General features: G+C 37.0%; 6 protein-coding genes across 11 annotated transcripts; 5 read left to right on the forward strand and 1 right to left on the reverse strand.

The window, feature by feature from the left end:
* On the forward strand, positions 60–1,275 carry LOC104792328 (ubiquitin-NEDD8-like protein RUB2). Its single transcript, XM_010518458.2, has 3 exons — positions 60–265; positions 568–827; positions 1,041–1,275. Exons 1-3 carry the CDS (start codon positions 173–175, stop codon positions 1,150–1,152), a joined length of 465 nt encoding a protein of 154 aa, XP_010516760.1. The 5' UTR covers positions 60–172; the 3' UTR covers positions 1,153–1,275.
* LOC104792327 lies at positions 1,423–3,204 on the forward strand. 2 transcript variants are annotated; one of them, XM_010518457.2, is made up of 3 exons: positions 1,423–1,531; positions 1,740–2,467; positions 2,554–3,204. In XM_010518457.2, the coding sequence occupies exons 2-3, from the start codon at positions 1,810–1,812 to the stop codon at positions 2,868–2,870; spliced, it is 975 nt and encodes a 324-aa protein (XP_010516759.1). In that variant the 5' UTR covers positions 1,423–1,531; positions 1,740–1,809; the 3' UTR covers positions 2,871–3,204. The 2 variants fall into 2 exon arrangements, with proteins under 2 accessions (XP_010516759.1, XP_010516756.1); XM_010518454.2 differs by having other exon boundaries at positions 1,423–2,467.
* On the forward strand, positions 4,295–7,248 carry LOC104792332 (probable mannan synthase 7). 4 transcript variants are annotated; one of them, XM_010518462.2, is made up of 9 exons: positions 4,296–4,491; positions 4,856–5,197; positions 5,311–5,409; positions 5,541–5,793; positions 5,885–5,995; positions 6,078–6,214; positions 6,302–6,615; positions 6,697–6,882; positions 6,969–7,234. In XM_010518462.2, exons 1-9 carry the CDS (start codon positions 4,435–4,437, stop codon positions 7,135–7,137), a joined length of 1,668 nt encoding a protein of 555 aa, XP_010516764.1. In that variant the 5' UTR covers positions 4,296–4,434; the 3' UTR covers positions 7,138–7,234. The 4 variants fall into 4 exon arrangements, with proteins under 4 accessions (XP_019102475.1, XP_010516764.1, XP_019102476.1 ...); XM_019246930.1 differs by having other exon boundaries at positions 4,295–4,491; positions 6,302–6,882; positions 6,969–7,248; XM_019246931.1 differs by lacking the exon at positions 4,296–4,491 and having other exon boundaries at positions 5,059–5,197; positions 5,311–5,404.
* Positions 7,328–9,466, forward strand: LOC104792331 (FAD-dependent urate hydroxylase). Of its 2 annotated transcripts, XM_010518460.2 has the most exons (6): positions 7,328–7,631; positions 7,717–7,863; positions 8,008–8,073; positions 8,159–8,321; positions 8,469–8,697; positions 8,776–9,466. In XM_010518460.2, exons 1-6 carry the CDS (start codon positions 7,432–7,434, stop codon positions 9,297–9,299), a joined length of 1,329 nt encoding a protein of 442 aa, XP_010516762.1. In that variant the 5' UTR covers positions 7,328–7,431; the 3' UTR covers positions 9,300–9,466. The 2 variants fall into 2 exon arrangements, with proteins under 2 accessions (XP_010516762.1, XP_010516763.1); XM_010518461.1 differs by lacking the exon at positions 7,328–7,631 and having other exon boundaries at positions 7,771–7,863; positions 8,000–8,073; positions 8,776–9,463.
* Positions 9,352–9,832, reverse strand: LOC104792329. The gene has a single exon (XM_010518459.1). It carries the CDS (start codon positions 9,826–9,828, stop codon positions 9,544–9,546), a length of 285 nt encoding a protein of 94 aa, XP_010516761.1. The 5' UTR covers positions 9,829–9,832; the 3' UTR covers positions 9,352–9,543.
* Positions 12,283–15,949, forward strand: LOC104699251 (polycomb group protein FERTILIZATION-INDEPENDENT SEED 2-like). The gene is made up of 13 exons (XM_019246397.1): positions 12,283–12,432; positions 12,677–12,732; positions 12,981–13,051; positions 13,171–13,223; positions 13,342–13,395; positions 13,494–13,559; positions 13,649–13,698; positions 13,783–14,904; positions 14,996–15,044; positions 15,122–15,205; positions 15,289–15,368; positions 15,471–15,560; positions 15,658–15,949. Exons 1-13 carry the CDS (start codon positions 12,283–12,285, stop codon positions 15,845–15,847), a joined length of 2,115 nt encoding a protein of 704 aa, XP_019101942.1. The 3' UTR covers positions 15,848–15,949.

A 17,845-nucleotide genomic window follows, 5' to 3' on the forward strand; every position in this document is an offset into this window, starting at 1 on the left:
TATTAAAAAAGGAAGAAGTTGGCGTAGTCTAAACGCTGACCTTCTTTGGCAGTGGGATATATATAAACCCAGGCAGCATCACGCACTAAGAATCCGAGAGAGAAGAAGAAGAGAGCCTAATAAGGAGAAGATTTTAATCAGTCGCCACAAAAAAAAAAGAAAAAAGAAAGAGATGCAGATCTTCGTCAAAACCCTCACCGGCAAAACTATAACCCAAGAGGTCGAGAGCAGCGACACCATCGACAATGTCAAAGCCAAAATCCAGGTTTATTTTTAGGGTTTCTTTATCCCCTCAATCAATCTACTGTTCCTACTTCCTCTTACTCGAATTATGTGTCTTGAGTGTTTGTTCGATTAGCGATCTGATTATATTCTCCGCCTTTCGAAGTTAAAAACCCTTGAAATTTGAGGATTGTTTCGAGTAGTAATCTTGATGTGAATTGTTTTGTTTGATCTTTATTTAGGTCTAGGCTTAGTTTAAAGAGTTTTATAAAAAGTTTTTTGATGAAGCTGAGCTCTGCTTTTTTTGTTTGTTAAATCTTTTGTTTTGGGTTTTGGGTTTTACAGGACAAAGAGGGTATACCACCTGATCAACAAAGGCTGATATTTGCTGGTAAGCAACTCGAAGATGGACGGACCTTAGCTGATTACAACATCCAGAAAGAGTCTACTCTTCATCTTGTCTTGAGGCTCAGGGGTGGAACCATGATCAAGGTCAAGACTCTCACTGGCAAAGAAATCGAGATTGATATCGAACCTACCGACACTATTGATCGCATCAAGGAACGCGTTGAAGAGAAAGAAGGCATCCCTCCTGTTCAACAAAGGTATATAACATTCACTTAAGTCTTTTGTTATACAGCCATGTGCATTCAATTGAATCTGTTCTGGTTATCTAGCTGACTCGATTGCTCAGACCACAACTAGTTACAGTTTAGTATATTGCATACATGTTATACACTTCTTAAGCCATTATACAACTCTGGTCCTCATATCTTACTTAGTTGGATTATATCTTATTGTTGTGGTTATGTTTTCAGGCTCATCTATGCGGGAAAACAGCTTGCTGATGACAAAACGGCCAAAGATTACAACATAGAGGGTGGCTCTGTTCTTCATTTGGTTCTTGCTCTTAGGGGTGGTCTTCTCTGATCTGAATAAATAATGATTCAACAAACATCTTCCCGCTCTCTCTCTATTTTCCTGCTAATGTGGATTTCATGATATAAGAATGGATATTGAAAATTGGAATGTTATGATATGATGTTCTCTTTACTTGCGTTTGGATCATATTGCTTCTATTTTTCACTCTCTACACTTATGCATCACCCGTACGGTGAACCTACTTTGTTATGGTTCTTTGTTAGATTTAACTAAGTCGATTGATTGAGTGTTCGATTTTAAAATTGTTGTCTAAGCTTTCAATTCGTTTACTTGTACCAGTTACTCAGTTTAGATCCTAAGATTCACATGTAGAGTACTCCCATGAGGCCATAACAAACTAGAAACAGGAAACATTTAAATAAGAAAGGTAAATGAGAAAAAGGTGTTGTTATTTGTTAATAAGAAGCATTGCTTCTACTAGTATTATTTTTCTTTTCTCATTCATTATTGCAACCACTGTCTTTTCGAACTTGGTGACAATCTTTAGTACTACAAAACAAAAGATTTTGACCGGTCCTCGCTCTCATCCTTTTCTTCTCCCCCTTTCTCCAACACTTGTTTATTTCTCTTTCTAGTTCTTGAAAATTCAAGATTCAAAGGCACACGTATGGCTACCTCTTGGTAAATCCATAAAAAGGCACACATATGGCTGAACCATCGGGTGGTGGAGCCAGAGAGATGGTTATGAGAGAGTATAGGAAAGGAAACTGGACTGTGAGTGAGACCTTGGTGCTCATAGAAGCCAAGAAGATGGAAGAGGAGAGACGTGTGCGGCGGTCGGAGAAAAAACCGGAAAACAGAAACAAATCTATGGAGCTCCGGTGGAAGTGGATAGAGGAGTATTGTTGGAGAAGAGGATGTCAGAGGAACCAGAACCAGTGCAACGATAAGTGGGACAATCTCATGAGGGGTTACAAGAAGATCAGAGAGTACGAGAGATCAAGAATAGAATCTTCTTTTAACACCGGCTCTTCTTCCTCTCGGCCGGCGTCATACTGGAAGATGGAGAAGAGTGAGAGGAAAGAGAGGAGCTTGCCGAGTAATATGTTGTCTCGTATATACGACGCTTTGGCTGAGCTTGTCGAGAAAAAGACTCTTCCATACGGTAACGGTGGCCAGATCCTAAGAGTGTGCCAAGGATTTGTAGCTCCGATGATGGCTCAGCCGATGCATCAAATCCCGACTACTATTGTGTTATCTCTTCAGTCACCACCGCCGCAACAACCTCTAGTCTTATCACATCCTCCACCGCCTCAACCTCCACCCTTCACATTTCACGCTGAGCCTATACAGCCCACAGTAGGTACCGTTTCGTTTTATCTCTCTTCTTAACTCATAACAATGAAGTAGTACGAGTGAGTATTCAGACTAACAAAAGTGAGTATTCAGACACATCAGCGGCGAAGCGAAGGAGAACAACAACGCCGGGAGAAACGACGACCGCGCAAGGAGAGAGTGAGGATGCGGAGGTTATGGTTGGAGCGGCAATATCGAGAAGCGCGTTGGTGATCGCACAAATGATAAAACAGAGTGAGGAGAGACAAGAGATGAGGCATAAGGAAGTGATGAGGCTGCAAGAGAGAAGACTAAAGATGGAGGAATCGAAAGCTGATATAAACAGACAATGTATGAGTGGTTTGGTGGACGCCATTAATCAACTCGCAACTTCCATTCTTGCTTTGGCTTCTTCTTCGTCTTTGCCATAACAAATCACAATCATCAAGGAGGTCTACCATTAAAATTGTATTGACTAGATGTTTTAGTTAAGTTGATGATTAGTTAGGATGTAGATATGTAAATATATGAATCTTGATTTGTAACTATGGTAGCATTAGCATATAAAGTATAGACCCATCAACTATGCTAGCTTGTCATGGAGTAATTAATGGATCATTTAATCATGCAGTTAAAAAGTTGTCTTTAACGTTGATGATGGAATGTGGAGTTTGGAAGTGTACGCGTTAGTGAGGCTAGTGGTAAAAGGGTGGAGGTAGATTTAAGAGAGAGTGTGGTCAAAGGATTATTATAGTGGTCAAAGAGAGGTCGAAGGGAAAATATTATTATTGGTGGGTGGGTTAAGTGTTTTTTTCATCTCTATTCTTACCTTTTACTGCATATCACATTATCACTACAAAAGCTTCTCTGTGTCACAAGGACCCTGCCCTTATGGGTGGGTAGGGTAGGCTTTCTTTATAATAGAACGTGAATATGAATCGAATATAGTTGTCTCTATTGCTCTTTAACCGTTTTCCATAACCGGAAAACTAAAATGAAGATCACTTATTAAAACCAAAATGCTCACCGTTTTCTGCATTTAGATATCGATGTATTAATTCTACTTTCTAATGTAAATCTTTTAGGATAATAATTTACGTTATATATTAATCAGAAAGACGAATGTAAAAAACAATTTCATTGATCTCAATATGAATTATGAAAAAATATATAACTCACTAAATGTAAAACAATCTCTTTTCATTTTTAGTCTGACCACTAAACTCCTAATTAACTAAAAGGTTTACTAGTCTAGTTAGCTCTTTGCGAAGATCACAATTCTGAGTGCTCTAAACGATATTTCTTTCATCACAGGATTGTTTCTCAATGAACTTTCATTTCACTTAATTTTTTACTATTCTTTTGTAATTAACAATTTTCTCTTTTCAGAGAAAAAAAAAAATTAATGGTTTGGATCTCTGACACTCATGAATACAAAGGTTTCGAATCAAAAAATTATCTTCCATAGATATAGTTTTCTCAAAGGATTGGTATGTGTATCTGACATATAGATCAGATACCATATAAACTATTATTAACATAGTTTTGAGAATGTTTTTTTAATAAGTTTACAAAAACAAAATAGTAAAGATGTGTATTTATTAAAAAGCTTGTCATTTATGTAAAAGAGTGTAAATGTCGTGTCTACAGTTTTCCAACGTGGTTCGCGTTAAGTAGTTATCAGTTTTTTTGGCCATTAACCATAATGTTGATGGATAGCCAACGAATATTTTGTAACAAATAATTTAAAGAGATGAAGAAGAAAACAAAAGAATTTGAGAATAATTCATACAATAAAAAACAAAAAAAAAAAATGACAACGAAGAGCTTATTAGCAGCTTAGCCCCACTTGGCCTATTGAGAAATATCCAGTTGGACTCTTCGAAAGAGAAACGACGAGAGAGCTTTTATCGACCACGAAGCAGAAGACTATTCGTGGAAGAGACTGACTCACTTGTGGTTGTGGAGAGAGAGAGAGAGAGATCATATTCCCCAATGTCTCTTCACCGTCTCCTTCCTCACGACACGTTCTCCTCCTCTCTTGGCTCACTGGTTCGTTCGTTCCCCCTCATTGACGAATGTTGCATTTTGCTTGTTACCTACGACTGCTTTTGATTCTCTCTTTTTTTGTTATTACCATTTTTTTAATCTGGGTTTCTTGCTATTGACTTCAATTTGGACTTTTCTTTACAAAAGGATTGATTTTTATCTTTGGGTTACTGTTGATTTTGACTAATTTGTGGTAAACACCATTTCGTCTCTCTTGTTTCTTGCTTACTACATTGCTTTAGATCTGATCTAATCCATCTTGTTCTAAATACCTAATCTTTTATCTGGTTACTTCTCCTAGATTTGCGGATTCAATAATTTTTGTTTTGTTTGTTTTAATCGTCTTCTCTTTTACCTCTCATTGAAGTCTCAAGTTGGAAGTTCTAAAGCATCCGTGGCATTATTCAATGCCGTCAAATCTTTTCCTACATTTGGAGATATCATTGCTCGAATTGGACTATGGTGGGAGCAAATCAGGGCTGTTGTTGTTGTACCTGTCTTCAAGTTCCTGGTGGCTATATGCTTGATCATGTCTGTTATGCTCTTCGTTGAGGTTATGTACATGGGAATCGTCGTTCTGTATGTCAAGTTGTTCAAGAGAAAACCTGCGAAGATTTACAAATGGGAAGCTATGGAGGATGATGTTGAGTGTGGCAGTGCTACCTACCCTATGGTTCTTGTGCAAATGCCTATGTACAATGAAAAAGAGGTGAAAACAATCTAAAGCAGCAAGCCAGCAACCAGCTGCCAGCAACTATTTTTTTTTCCAGTGATTGGTTTGTGAATCGAACTCATTTGGTGGGATGTTGTTGTGTTTGGTAGGTTTGTGAGCAATCAATTGCAGCTGCTTGCAAAATCTCGTGGCCATCGAATCGTATGATAATTCAAGTGCTTGATGATTCTACAGATCCAGCCAGTAAGGTCCTTGTAAACCTCTATCGACACTTGTCCTTTTTTCATCTAAGGGTCTGTGTTTTGGCCTTATGATTTTGTGTTCCGATAAAGTAAATTCCTTAACATTTTGGTTATGTGGCAATGATGGAAGGAAACAGGAATTGGTGAAAAAGGAGTGTGAGAGATGGTCTAAAGAAGGCGTCAACATAACGTTTGAGATTAGGGACAACAGGAACGGATACAAAGCTGGTGCTCTGAGAGAAGGAATGAAGCATAGCTATGTGAAGCAGTGCGACTATGTTGCTATCTTTGATGCTGATTTCCAGCCTGATCCTGACTTCCTCCTCCGCACTGTTCCTTTCTTAATTCACAATGCCAAGTTAGCACTTGTACAAGGCCGGTGGGAGTTTGGTAACATTCCTTAAGACACCTTTCTCTTTCTTTTTTTTCTTCACAAATCTATAATTGGTAAATGAGAGTTTGCTTTTGCTAATAATCTCAGTGAACGCGGATCAGTGCATGATGACGAGATTGCAGGAGATGTCTTTAAGTTACCACTTTACAGTAGAGCAGCAAGTTGGATCTTCAACATTTGCTTTCTTTGGGTTCAACGGTATTGATTATGGCATTCTCATTTTGCTTTTCTTTTTCTTCTCAATGAAGCTTCTGTTTTAAATTGTCTGAAACTATTACAGGAACAGCAGGTGTCTGGAGAATCTCAGCGCTGATTGAGTCAGGGGGGTGGAATGACCAGACAACAGTAGAAGACATGGACTTAGCTGTACGAGCTACACTAAGAGGCTGGAAGTTGCTATATATCGATGATCTCAAGGTATAGATAGAAGGATTCCTCTCCTTTGTTGGTTTCTTTGGTTGGACGTTTTAATTTTGAAACATTTTTACAATGCATAATCTGTAGGTAAAAAGTGAGTTGCCTTGCTCCTTCAACGCCTTGCGTAGCCAGCAGCATCGATGGACTTGTGGCCCTGCGAATCTATTCAGGAAAATGGCTGGAAAAATACTAAGAAGCGAAAATGTTTCTCTGTGGAAGAAGTTGTATATGTTGTACAGCTTCTTCTTCATCCGGAAGATCGTGGCTCACGTCCTCACATTCTGCTTCTACTGTGTTATCTTGCCAGCAACTGTTTTGTTCCCAGAAGTCACAGTTCCGAAATGGGCTGCGTTTTATCTTCCTTCTCTGATCACTCTCTTTATCGCAATCGGTAGACTAAGGTGTCCTCTTTTACTCTTTCTATATAACTTATCGTCTTTCCTCTCTCTTGTCACATTATTAATCCTTTATTATGTTAACAGATCAATCCACCTATTGGCATTCTGGGTTCTGTTCGAGAATTCAATGTCCCTGGTTCGAACAAAGGCTCTGGTCATGGGGCTGTTAGAAACAGGAAGAGTACAAGAATGGGTTGTGACGGAGAAATCAGGTGATGCCCTCAAGACGAAGCTGATTCCACAAGTACCTAACGTCAGATTCAGAGAGAGGTACGTAAACAAACATTTCTTTCAAACTGAAGCCTTAACCGAGTCAGAGCGTAAACTGATGGATATTATAATCTTGTTGCAACCAGGGTGCACTTGCTGGAGCTACTGGTTGGAGCTTACCTGTTGTCCTGCGGAATCTACGACATCATCTACGGGAAGAACACACTATATGTATACCTTCTATTTCAGTCATTAGCCTTCTTCGTTGTTGGTTTTGGATATGTTGGCAAATATGTTCCTGCTTCCTCCTCTTAACACAGATAGGAACCAAAGAGTCACTCTCAATATGTTTTAGAAATTTTTTTGTTGATATCATATTGAGAACAAAGCCTATGCCAATATGGACAAAATATGTCACTTGCGTTTTTTTTTGTTGTTGTTGTAAAGAACGAAGCTCAAATGTGACCAATACATATGCCCCTCAAAATATTTGCTTGAGTCGTGGCTTCATAATGACTACAGATTAGAAAGTTTGAAGTCTACACTATTTATGGCTGAGGTTTAATTGAATAAGCATATCCATTTGTCCTCTTCTTGAAACGTCCGGCCATGGCTATGTCCCTTCTGTTTCCGAGCTATCCTCTTCAATCCTTGGGCAGAAGCAACAGATGGTTCCCGGTTGGAACTAGATCAAAACCTATTTGTTTAGCACTGACCAGAGCCCAAACAAGCGATGGTGACCAAGAGGAGAATGTAGTGATCGTCGGCGCCGGGATTGGTGGACTTGCCACCGCCGTTTCTCTTCACCGGTAAGTCCGAATTATAAAAATTGGTTCTTTGAATTTTCTTGAAACTCAAGAGCCACTGAACTGGAGACTTTGTTGACGGGTTTAGGCTAGGAATCGGGTCGGTCGTGCTGGAGCAGGCAGAGTCGCTTCGGACGGGAGGAACATCGCTGACGCTATTCAAGAATGGTTGGCGCGTTCTTGACGCCATCTCTGTTGGGCCTCAACTCCGAACGCAGTTTCTTGAAATCGAAGGGTACAGTTCTTTCTGCCCGTATTGTAGAGATCATAACTATGATTCGGTCTTCTAAATATGTGACAACAGTGATCCAATAAGTGAAATTTGTTCTTGGTTTTACTTTACTTTTACCTGAGTTTGTTGGTATGATCAGCTGAGCAGGATGGTAGTGAAGAAGGAAGATGGAAGTGAGCTTCGTTCTTTCAAATTCAAAGACGAAGATCAAAGGTAACTACTTCAAAACTTGTTGGATAATAAAGCATTTCACTTGATTCATGTCTGTAGAAGTAACCAAAGCATATGTCTTGTATAGCCAAGAAGTTCGGGCAGTGGAGCGGCGGGTACTCTTGGAGACACTTGCAAGCCAGCTTCCTCCACATGCCATTCGGTTTTCCTCAAAACTGGAAAGTATACAAAGCAATGCCAATGGTGACACCCTCCTTCAACTTGGAGATGGAACCCGGTTGCTTGCAAAGGTATTGTTCCATGAGCTCTTCTCTTAAGGCTCCGAGCATAGAATTATGTGTTTATAAAGTAAATCAGACATCACTATGCACTAAGCTATTATGATAACCAGAAGATATGTGCCTTGGCTGATTTGATGATGTATGTTCTTTGAATAGATTGTTATTGGTTGTGATGGTACCCGGTCTAAAGTTGCAACGTGGATGGGGTTTAGTGAGCCGAAATATGTTGGTCATTGTGCTTTCCGTGGCCTCGGGTACTATCCAAATGGACAGCCATTTCAGAAAAGGGTGAATTACATATACGGTAGAGGGCTTCGAGCTGGATATGTACCTGTATCTGCAACAAAAGTATACTGGTTCATTTGTTTCAACAGCCCATCTCTAGGTAGATTTTTACACCATTCCACAAAGATAACTCCCTTCTTTCATTTCCTATATCATTAATCTTGAGACATCCATGCAGGGCCAAAAATTACAGATCCAGCTATCCTAAAGAAACAAGCAAAAGAGATGGTTAGTACCTGGCCTGAAGATCTGCAAAACCTCATCGATCTAACACCTGATGAAACAATCAGCAGAACTCCTCTTGTAGACAGGTGGCTATGGCCTGGAATTGCTCCTCCAGCATCAAAAGGCAGAGTGGTTCTTGTTGGAGATGCTTGGCACCCAATGACTCCAAATCTTGGACAAGGTGCTTGCTGCGCCTTGGAAGATTCAGTTGTTCTAGCTAATAAACTTGCCAGTGCAATGAACGGAGGGAGTGAATCAGTTGAAGCAGCAATGGAATCATACGGGAGTGAAAGATGGTCTCGAGCATTCCCGTTGACAGTACGTGCAAACCTAGTCGGAGCACTCCTGCAATGGGACAATCCTCTAGTGTGTTCCATTAGAAACAATATCGTCATACCAAAGTTAGTGAAGCTTGGACCAATGCTTGAACACACAAACTTCGAATGTGAACCTCTCTATGATAGTTCAAAAATCTGATCTTGTCTGTATAGTAAGATCTTAAAACCATATGGTTCCATTGGATAGAAGATAAATATATAAAACTATGTGATTTAATGTAAAAGAATAATACAATGTTGTGTAATTGTCTAAACAAGAACAGAGTAAAGCTTGAACAGAGTAATCAAACTCTGTAATCTTCACTGTTTGATCATTGCTACTGCGAACAAAATCAAACCAAAAAAAAGGAAACGTAAATTACAACAGAGACTATACTATAGGGTTAGGTTTCATTAATCGAAATTGGATTAGAAAACAGCCAGAGTATGACGGCGCAGAGGATGAGTACGATTGGAATGAAGTGGATAGCATTCTCGGCGGATCTGAGTCGCGATTTGTTCTTCTTCTTCTTCCCTGGATGAGAGCTTGGATCGTACCTAGGCAGAAGAAGCTGATCGTCATCTGAATCTTCAGCGGTTTGAATTCGTGGCGGTGGAGAAGGTGGCGGTGACGGAGAACTCGCTGAGAGTTGGTCGGAAACTATGGAGGCGCTCGCCGATCGACGCATCTTCTTCTTTTCACACACTTTACGCGCTTCACAAGGAGAAAACTTCTATATATAGAATGAATTTGATTATTGAATTGACATTTTTACCCTTTGAATGTCAAACCTTACGCGTTCTTCCCGGCAAAATCTTACCAATTAATTGTGTTATTTATTTAATTTGGTATATACAGTAAAACCTCTATAAATTAATAATGTTGGGACTAAAACATTTTATTAATTTATAGTGATATTAATTTATCTATAAATTAATAATTATTATTTTATAGTGTAAATTAATAATTATTAATTTATAGATATATTTTTAATTGTTTATTTTTTAAAAAATTATGAATTGGAACAACTATAGCAAAATAAGATTAAACTTTCGGATGTTATAAATTTTATGGTTTAGGAATTGAACTTGTAATATTTAGAAAGCACTATTTACAATAAATTACAAATATTATAGACAAATTGACTTATACACATGAGACACATAAATTCAAATCTATGAATAATAATATCAATTCTCCTATTTTAATAATCTGTCAAATTATCAAATTGTAAATGATGCATATCTAAAAATTAAAACTTTAAATTTAATTATTTGTATGACATGTTATAAAATATTTTAGAGATATCATTATAGGTTGAAAATACAACATTACAATTGTTCTATAGAATTGAGCTTTAGGAGAAACATACACTATTATATCAGTATATATATATATATATATATAAATTTACATAATTATTAATTTATGATATTATTGGGACCATATTTTATAAGGAGATTTCGAAAAAATTATTATCTTATTATCTTATCGAATATTGTTAATTTTTATACTGGCCCGACTTGGGACCAGCAAAATTTATTAATTTATAGTGTTTATTAATTTATAGAGTATTAATTTATAGAGGTTTTACTGTATAATTAAATTTTTTAAAACATAGAAACGTTTTGTAATACAATGTGTTACACACACACACTCTTTTGAAATCTTTACTTGCCAACAAATGGCGGGAACTGGATGACATTTTATAATGGTTGTGGTTGGAGCAAATTCACAATGTTTGAACCTTCTTTACCTCTCCAATTAGTCTTGGTTTCTTGTGTAGAAGTATTATCGCGATTGGCAAGATTGTTTCGACAAGATCAGAAGATATGGATTTCGTTTCAAAGTCATAATGTAGTAAGGTAACACAATATATATTTCCGTTAGTATGTATTTGAAAGATTGTTGATACTATCTTACTACTCATCATTATGCTATTTGGCTCTTTTAGAATTTTCTTGGATTCTTGATTCTTCTCTTGTATAGAATTATCTTCTGGTTTTATATTGAAATTAGAGATATCCTTCCATTTTATGTGATTTTATAAAACCTTTTTTTTTTTTGTAAACCAAATGCTTATATTAAAATGATTAATTTTAAAATGATTATCAAACCGAAGGGAAAAAGTTTACAAACGAAACTATTTTATTGGACTTATATTGGGCCAAATTATTTTCATAATTATGAAGTTTAACAATATTAAGGTCCAATCGTACATTATTTTAGGGTTTTTCGGATATTATTCTATATAAATATGCTATAAAGATTTTGGAGAAAGCATGCCGTCAACATCGAAAGTGAAGCTTCTAGCTACTAAAAGAGAATCTCTCTGATACTAACAAAGCTTCTTCACTCCGCTGTGCGAAACAAAAAAGTAAATCAAAATCTCTCTTTTATAAATTTGTTTTAAGATAGATGAAATCGTTGTAGATATATATTATATTAAATTCGCATCGTTAGATTTAATAGATTATGGTTTATGAACATGAGCAAATATCAGCAAATATGTATCCTCTTGTTTTCTCCTCTCTCTTTTTTTCCTTCATCCATTAATTTTTTTTTGTTTACAAAATTTACGATAAAGTTCAATCCATCTCATTTGATTGTCACTTGTGAAGTTGCATATAAGTTTTATGATAAAGTTCTATCCATCTCAAAATCTTGTTGTGAAGTTGCATATACTTTTGTGATGAAGCGCCACTAATGAGAGAAGAGTTAACATCAAAAGATGAGACTTCTTCGGAATGTGTCTTTTCGTAGTCATATTAATGGACATATATTATGTGTTTGCATATTTACCATTTTTCTATAAGTATTTTCAGCGTCAACCAATTTTTATTTTTTTGGATATATTGCCTGACTCGGAAATTGATTTCAATAATAATAATAAGTATTTTGTGTGATTGCAAAAAAAAAAAAAAATGTATTCTGTGTAGATAAGTGTTTTTTTTTTTTTTTTGAATTTATGAAGTTCTGTAAACCAAAGATGCATGGTTAGATGATATTCTCGATCGGAGTTTCGCCTATGATCTACAACATGTTTCGTTGATTTTTCTGATATTTCTCCTAAATATACTGCGTCGATAACACTCTAATTCAATATTTATGGTCATGGCATGCTCGTAGATTAATCAAGCAGATGGCTAGTACGTCCCAACCGGAGAAGGAAGTGGTAGTGATTTCTTCTGATGACGATGATGATGACAATGGTGATGATGATGCAAATATCATTAAATATATCAAACCTGTCTCAGTATACAAAGAACTTCGAACTCGCTCAAAAAAGAACGTATGCATTCTCTTTTTTAATTTCTTTCTCAAACATTTTTTAATATATATATTTTCTAGCTCATCAGAACAACTCTAATCTCTTGAACTGTGCTATAGCAATTGTTCTTCATTCTTCATGTGCAAATTTTGATTCCTTTTGACTAATTAGAAAATAGTATAATTTACAGGAAATCTATTTTAATTTTGTATTTGTATCCACATTTCCTGTTTTGTTATTAATAAAATTTTCTTTGTTTATGCAGCCATATTTACGTCGAAGGTGTTTGAACTACATAATCAAAGGGAAGAAAAAAAAGAAGTATGAATCTCTTCATTCATTTTAACTTTGTCATTTTTCTATATGCTTTCAGAAGTGATTTTATTTCAAAAAAAAAAGAAGAAAGTTCTCAAAAATACCATTTTTTATGTTTTGTTTTCAAAAATCCTTCATAAACTAGTGGTTGGAACTAAATTATGTTCTGGTGGTATTTTAGCATAGTTCTCTTCTCTTTCTAGTACATGGAGGACTTCTTCTCTGCTCATGCTACACTTGTATATTTTGCTTAGGTCAAATTCAAGAGTGACAATAAGATTCAACTATAGGGATGTGAGAAACAAAAAAACACTAAAAGCTGAAGGTGAATCTCTTTAATTGGTTGTTTCCTTTCAGAATTTGTCGTCTCTTGAGTCTTGATCGTTGTGTTTCATCTGAAAATTTATCATATACTGATGTATACATTTCTGTATCAAAATGCAGTTGTGGAAAAATTCTCTTGCCCATTTTGCTTGATGCCATGTGGAGGCCACGAGGTCGAACACTAACTAATTAGAATGATATCTTTCGTATTCATTCAAATGTTTCAATGGTCATTCTGTTTCAGTCTATAATATATTTGCTAAAATACAAATGTCTTATGTCTGTGCACAGGGCCTGGGACTCCATTTGAAGTCATCACATGACGCCTTTAACTATGACTTTTATGTATGTTTTTGCTTTTAGTGATTTTAGATAATTCATTATTTTATGTGTTTTGTCATGAAATTATAAGTAACAACGAGTACTCTATATACCTATTGTAGCGGGCAGAAGAAGATCATGGCCCGGAAGTTGATGTCTGTTTGAAACCGGAAACATTACAATTTGGGGTTAGTAAGAAACTTGATACATACGCAACATTTCAGATACATTAGTCATAATATTGAACTCACCATGATGTTTCTTTTTTTGGTATCAGGTGCTAAAAAATGATTTGGGAAATCCACAATACAACCCTTTTATGTTTGTGTAAAGTTCCTAACGCCTTACTCTAGTTTTTACCTATGTATAATTCAGTATCATCTCCCTAAAGCAAAACCATAAACTATGCAGCTCAAAACGTCGTAAGGGAAGAAGAGAAAGAGATATGTGGAGGCGACTTAAACCACGCTTTTTGAAGTTGCCTTTAGACGAGTTACCTCGTAGCACAGAAAATGATGAACTTAGTCATGCGAACGAGGATAATGTCTCATCGCCACCAAGAGCTCATTCTCCGGAGAAGACTAGCGACGTTTTAACTACGACTCAACCAGCAATAGCTGAGCCTTCTGCACTTGTGGTGCCTCCTGTTAGTGAGAGAACAGAGTTGTTTGCTGAGTCTTCGGAGAAGACTAACGACATTTTAACTACGACTCAGCCAGCAATAGCTGAGTCCTCTGAACCTGTGGTGCCTCGTGTTAGTGGGAGAAAGGAGTTAGTTGCTGAGCCTTCTGAACCTGTGGTTCCTCGTGTAAATGGGAGAAAGAAGTTAATTGCTGAGCCTTCTGAACCTGTGGTGCCTCATGTTAGTGGGAGAAAGAAAGTTGCTGAGCCTTCTGAACCTGTGGTGCCTCGTGTTAGTGGGAGAAAGAAGTCAATTGCTGAGCCTTCTGAACCTCTGTTGCCTCGTGTTAGTGGGAGGAAAAAGTCAATTGCTGAGCTTTCTGAACCTGTGGTGCCTCGTGTAAGTGGGAGAAAAAAACCAATTTCTGAGTCTTCTGAACCTCTGTTGCCTCGTGTAAGTGGGAGAAAAAAGTTAATTGCTGAGTGTTCTGAACCTCTGGTGCCTCCGGTTAGTGAAAGAAGAAAGTTATTTGCTGAGTCTTCTTCTGAACTTGTGGTGCCTCCTGTTACTAGGAGAAAAAAACAAGTTGCTGAGTCTTCTTCTGAACCTCTGGCACCTCCTGTTAAAGGGAGAAAGAAACTAGCTGCTGAGTCTTCTGAAACTGTGGTGCCTCCTGTTAAAGGGAGAAAGAAACAAGTTGCTGAGTCTTCTGAACCTGTTAGAGGGAAAAAGAAACTAGTTGCCGAGTCTTCTGAACCTGTGGTGCCTCCTGCAAGTGGGAAAAAAAAATTAGTTGCTGAGTCTTCTGAACCTGTGGTGTCTCCTGTTAGTGGGAGAAAACATTTACCTGCTGAGTCTTCTGAACCTAGTAGGAGAAAAAAGTTATCTGCAGAGCAATCCGAGGATAAAGGGTACGTTATTATGTTCTTGTGATTTATCTGTTCTTATTTTTACATAATCTTCTTCTTACTTTTATTAACCAAGATTCTTACTTGTTTCCAGACATGAGCCTCTTAGGAGTCGGCAGTTCTATCCCTCCCACACAATGCAGGTGGTTTGATGTCTTTGATTTACGTAGCAAATGCTGTCTCTTGTTTTATTTCACGAACCAAAGCTGCATTTTTGAAGCCAATGACCTTTGAGGAAGTAATGTCTAATGACGATAGCGATAATGAAACTGATGATAATGTTTTAGATCTTCAAGAACGCCTGGTAATTTTTATTCACTTTCTTGATTTACTGTTCTGAAATATACACCGTAAGCTTTTTTAATGATTTCTTGAAAACATACACAGAGATTTGAACGTGTTACGGGTTTGAGGAGAGAGCAAAACCGATACATGTTTCTTTGGAACATATTTATAAGAAAGCAAAGGTAGCTATTTACCTTCTATCTTACATATATATTACCTCATCATGCCATGCACCTCTCCATGAATTATAGAACAAGATGATAAGAGTGTTTCTTTGGGACCAGGGTGATCGCGGATGCACATATTCCTTGGGCATGTGAAGAGTTTACAAAACTTCACAAGGAAGAGTTGAAACGTTCTCCGTCTTTCGATTGGTAATAATAGTCTTCCATATACCCATCATGTGATCCAAAAATGTGTTGGGAGGATCATTACATTTTGTTTTAACTTTGTTTTGATGCTTGAGCCCAGGTGGTGGAGAGTGTTTAGGATTCGCCTGTGGAATCAAGGCCTTATCTGCGCCAAAACCTTCAACAATTGCACAACTATCATGATCCAAACTACCATGATCCAGAAGAAGCCGGATGAAGCAGGTCCATCCACCTCTCACCAACCTGCTGCTAATTCCAACACAGAACAGTCCATGGAAATTGATGCGTAACAACAGTGACCATATGGAGACATTCAGATCTTTCTTTTATATGTAGTGGTTATCAAGACTGCGATTTCTATCCGGTTTTTATTTCGTTTCTTTTAAAAAACCACATTGTCGTTTAACCCTCTTACTTGTTTGTAAATCTGTGACATTCAGATAAATATGGTTAAACTTGAAATTTAGGATACTTCAGAAGGAGGCTTAATTGGCGTTCTTAATACCCCAAATTTACAAACCCTTGCTTACTTCTATTACCTAACCCTTTTTTTATTTATTTATATACTTTTTTTTTTTTACTGGAGAGAAACAGTGAAAAAGGGCATATTCACTCGCTCGCCAGCAGACTCACCTGCATCATCATCGACGCTTATACCTCCCATGGAAAGATTTTTCCCAGAAAGCTTGTGGTCCTCACGCAAGCCTAGCCATCAAACACCACCACAATCCCAGAACAAACCTGCTTCTTATTTCTCGGGATCAAAGCTGAAGTTGCATCAGTTTGGCAACTCTGAGTATTCAGTTCCTTGACATGGTAGTACTCAATAACGTCGATCTGTTCTATTCTATATGTAACGTCGATCTGTTCTATTATTCTATATGGAACGTCAATCTGGTCTATTCTATATGGAACGAATACAGGATTGATTATTTTATTAATTAAAGGTAATTCCGGCACATGTTAGCAACCCTAGGTTTTTCTTTTATATGTACTGTTCGTAGTCGTTTCTCTTGGTTACCAAAAGAGAGGGCGGCAGGGTTAGACCGAGGTTGGGCTTGTAACTTCATCTTCCTCAAATTGCCTCAAATTGTAATGCGTGGATTTGGGTTTATTATTACCAAAGACCGATCGAGATGTTTAATATTTTTTTTTATTCGTTCTATGGGGTTTTTTTTTATTTTTCTGTGGTTATTTGGGTTTGTCAAATTCGTTACTTAGATGTTTAATCTTCAGAATTGTAATGCGTTGCAGATTTTTCCAGGATCCGAAAATCCGAGAGCGGAAGTTGTCTTTCCTAAGGTANGATAATTCATTTTCTTATGCGTTTTGTCATGAAATCATAAATAACAAGAATACTCTCTTTACCTATTGTAGCGGGCAGAAGAAGATCATGACCCGGAAGTTGATGTCTGTTTGAAACCGAACACATTACAGTTTGGGGTTAGTAAGAAACTGTTACATACGAATCATTTTCAGGTGGTTCAGATACAAATTTATGTTAGTCATAATATTGAACNTGGCTAGAGATTTTGATATGTGAAGGTTTATGTTTGAGCTAGCGAATTCTTTGTATAAAATGAAATTGTCAATTGTGTGTATTGATTCAGGAAATACTTATGACTTTATCCACTCTATATATGGTGTGAGTCGTGTCTAGTGTGTGTATTGGGATCTATATGAGTAAGGTGTTGGTGTTTTGTGATTAATAAACAAATTGACAAAAGTAGATAAAAACTTGACTCTTTATTTTATTGATAGGATAGATTCTTTGCCCCATGATGGGCTACATTATTTATCTAGATTTAATCCTTCAACATATTTCTTAAAAAAACTTAGAAAGGAAAAAACCAAAAAGTGTGTCTCCTATATTTATCTAACTCTTTCACGTGATGTGCACACATTTCTTGCTATTCTTCTTCTTTGTTTTTTGTTATACAAGTAACAAGCTCTTGTGGTCTCATTTCCTGTTCTAGTAACACAAACTTGCGAGTCATTCTCAAACCTTTCTTCAGTTTGTGATTTCTTCTTTTCTAACATAATCAAAGGACTTGGGTGAGATTCCAACATGAGGTCTTTTCTATATGAATGTTGTCTTTTCTATGTGATGTTTATGTCTTCATAGTTTTGAAGTTAATAGCAAGATGAATATATGGGGACCTATTCTTGCTTGTGACTTCTTTCATTCATATATGTAACTGAAAGTTATCAATTTTTTCAGGATGGCTCAGTTAGGATTGCCAGAACGGCTGTTTAAGACTGGATGTGAACCACAAGGGCTGAAGAAA

Source organism: Camelina sativa, chromosome 6, assembly GCF_000633955.1.
Source record: "Camelina sativa cultivar DH55 chromosome 6, Cs, whole genome shotgun sequence".
NCBI lineage: Eukaryota > Viridiplantae > Streptophyta > Magnoliopsida > Brassicales > Brassicaceae > Camelina > Camelina sativa.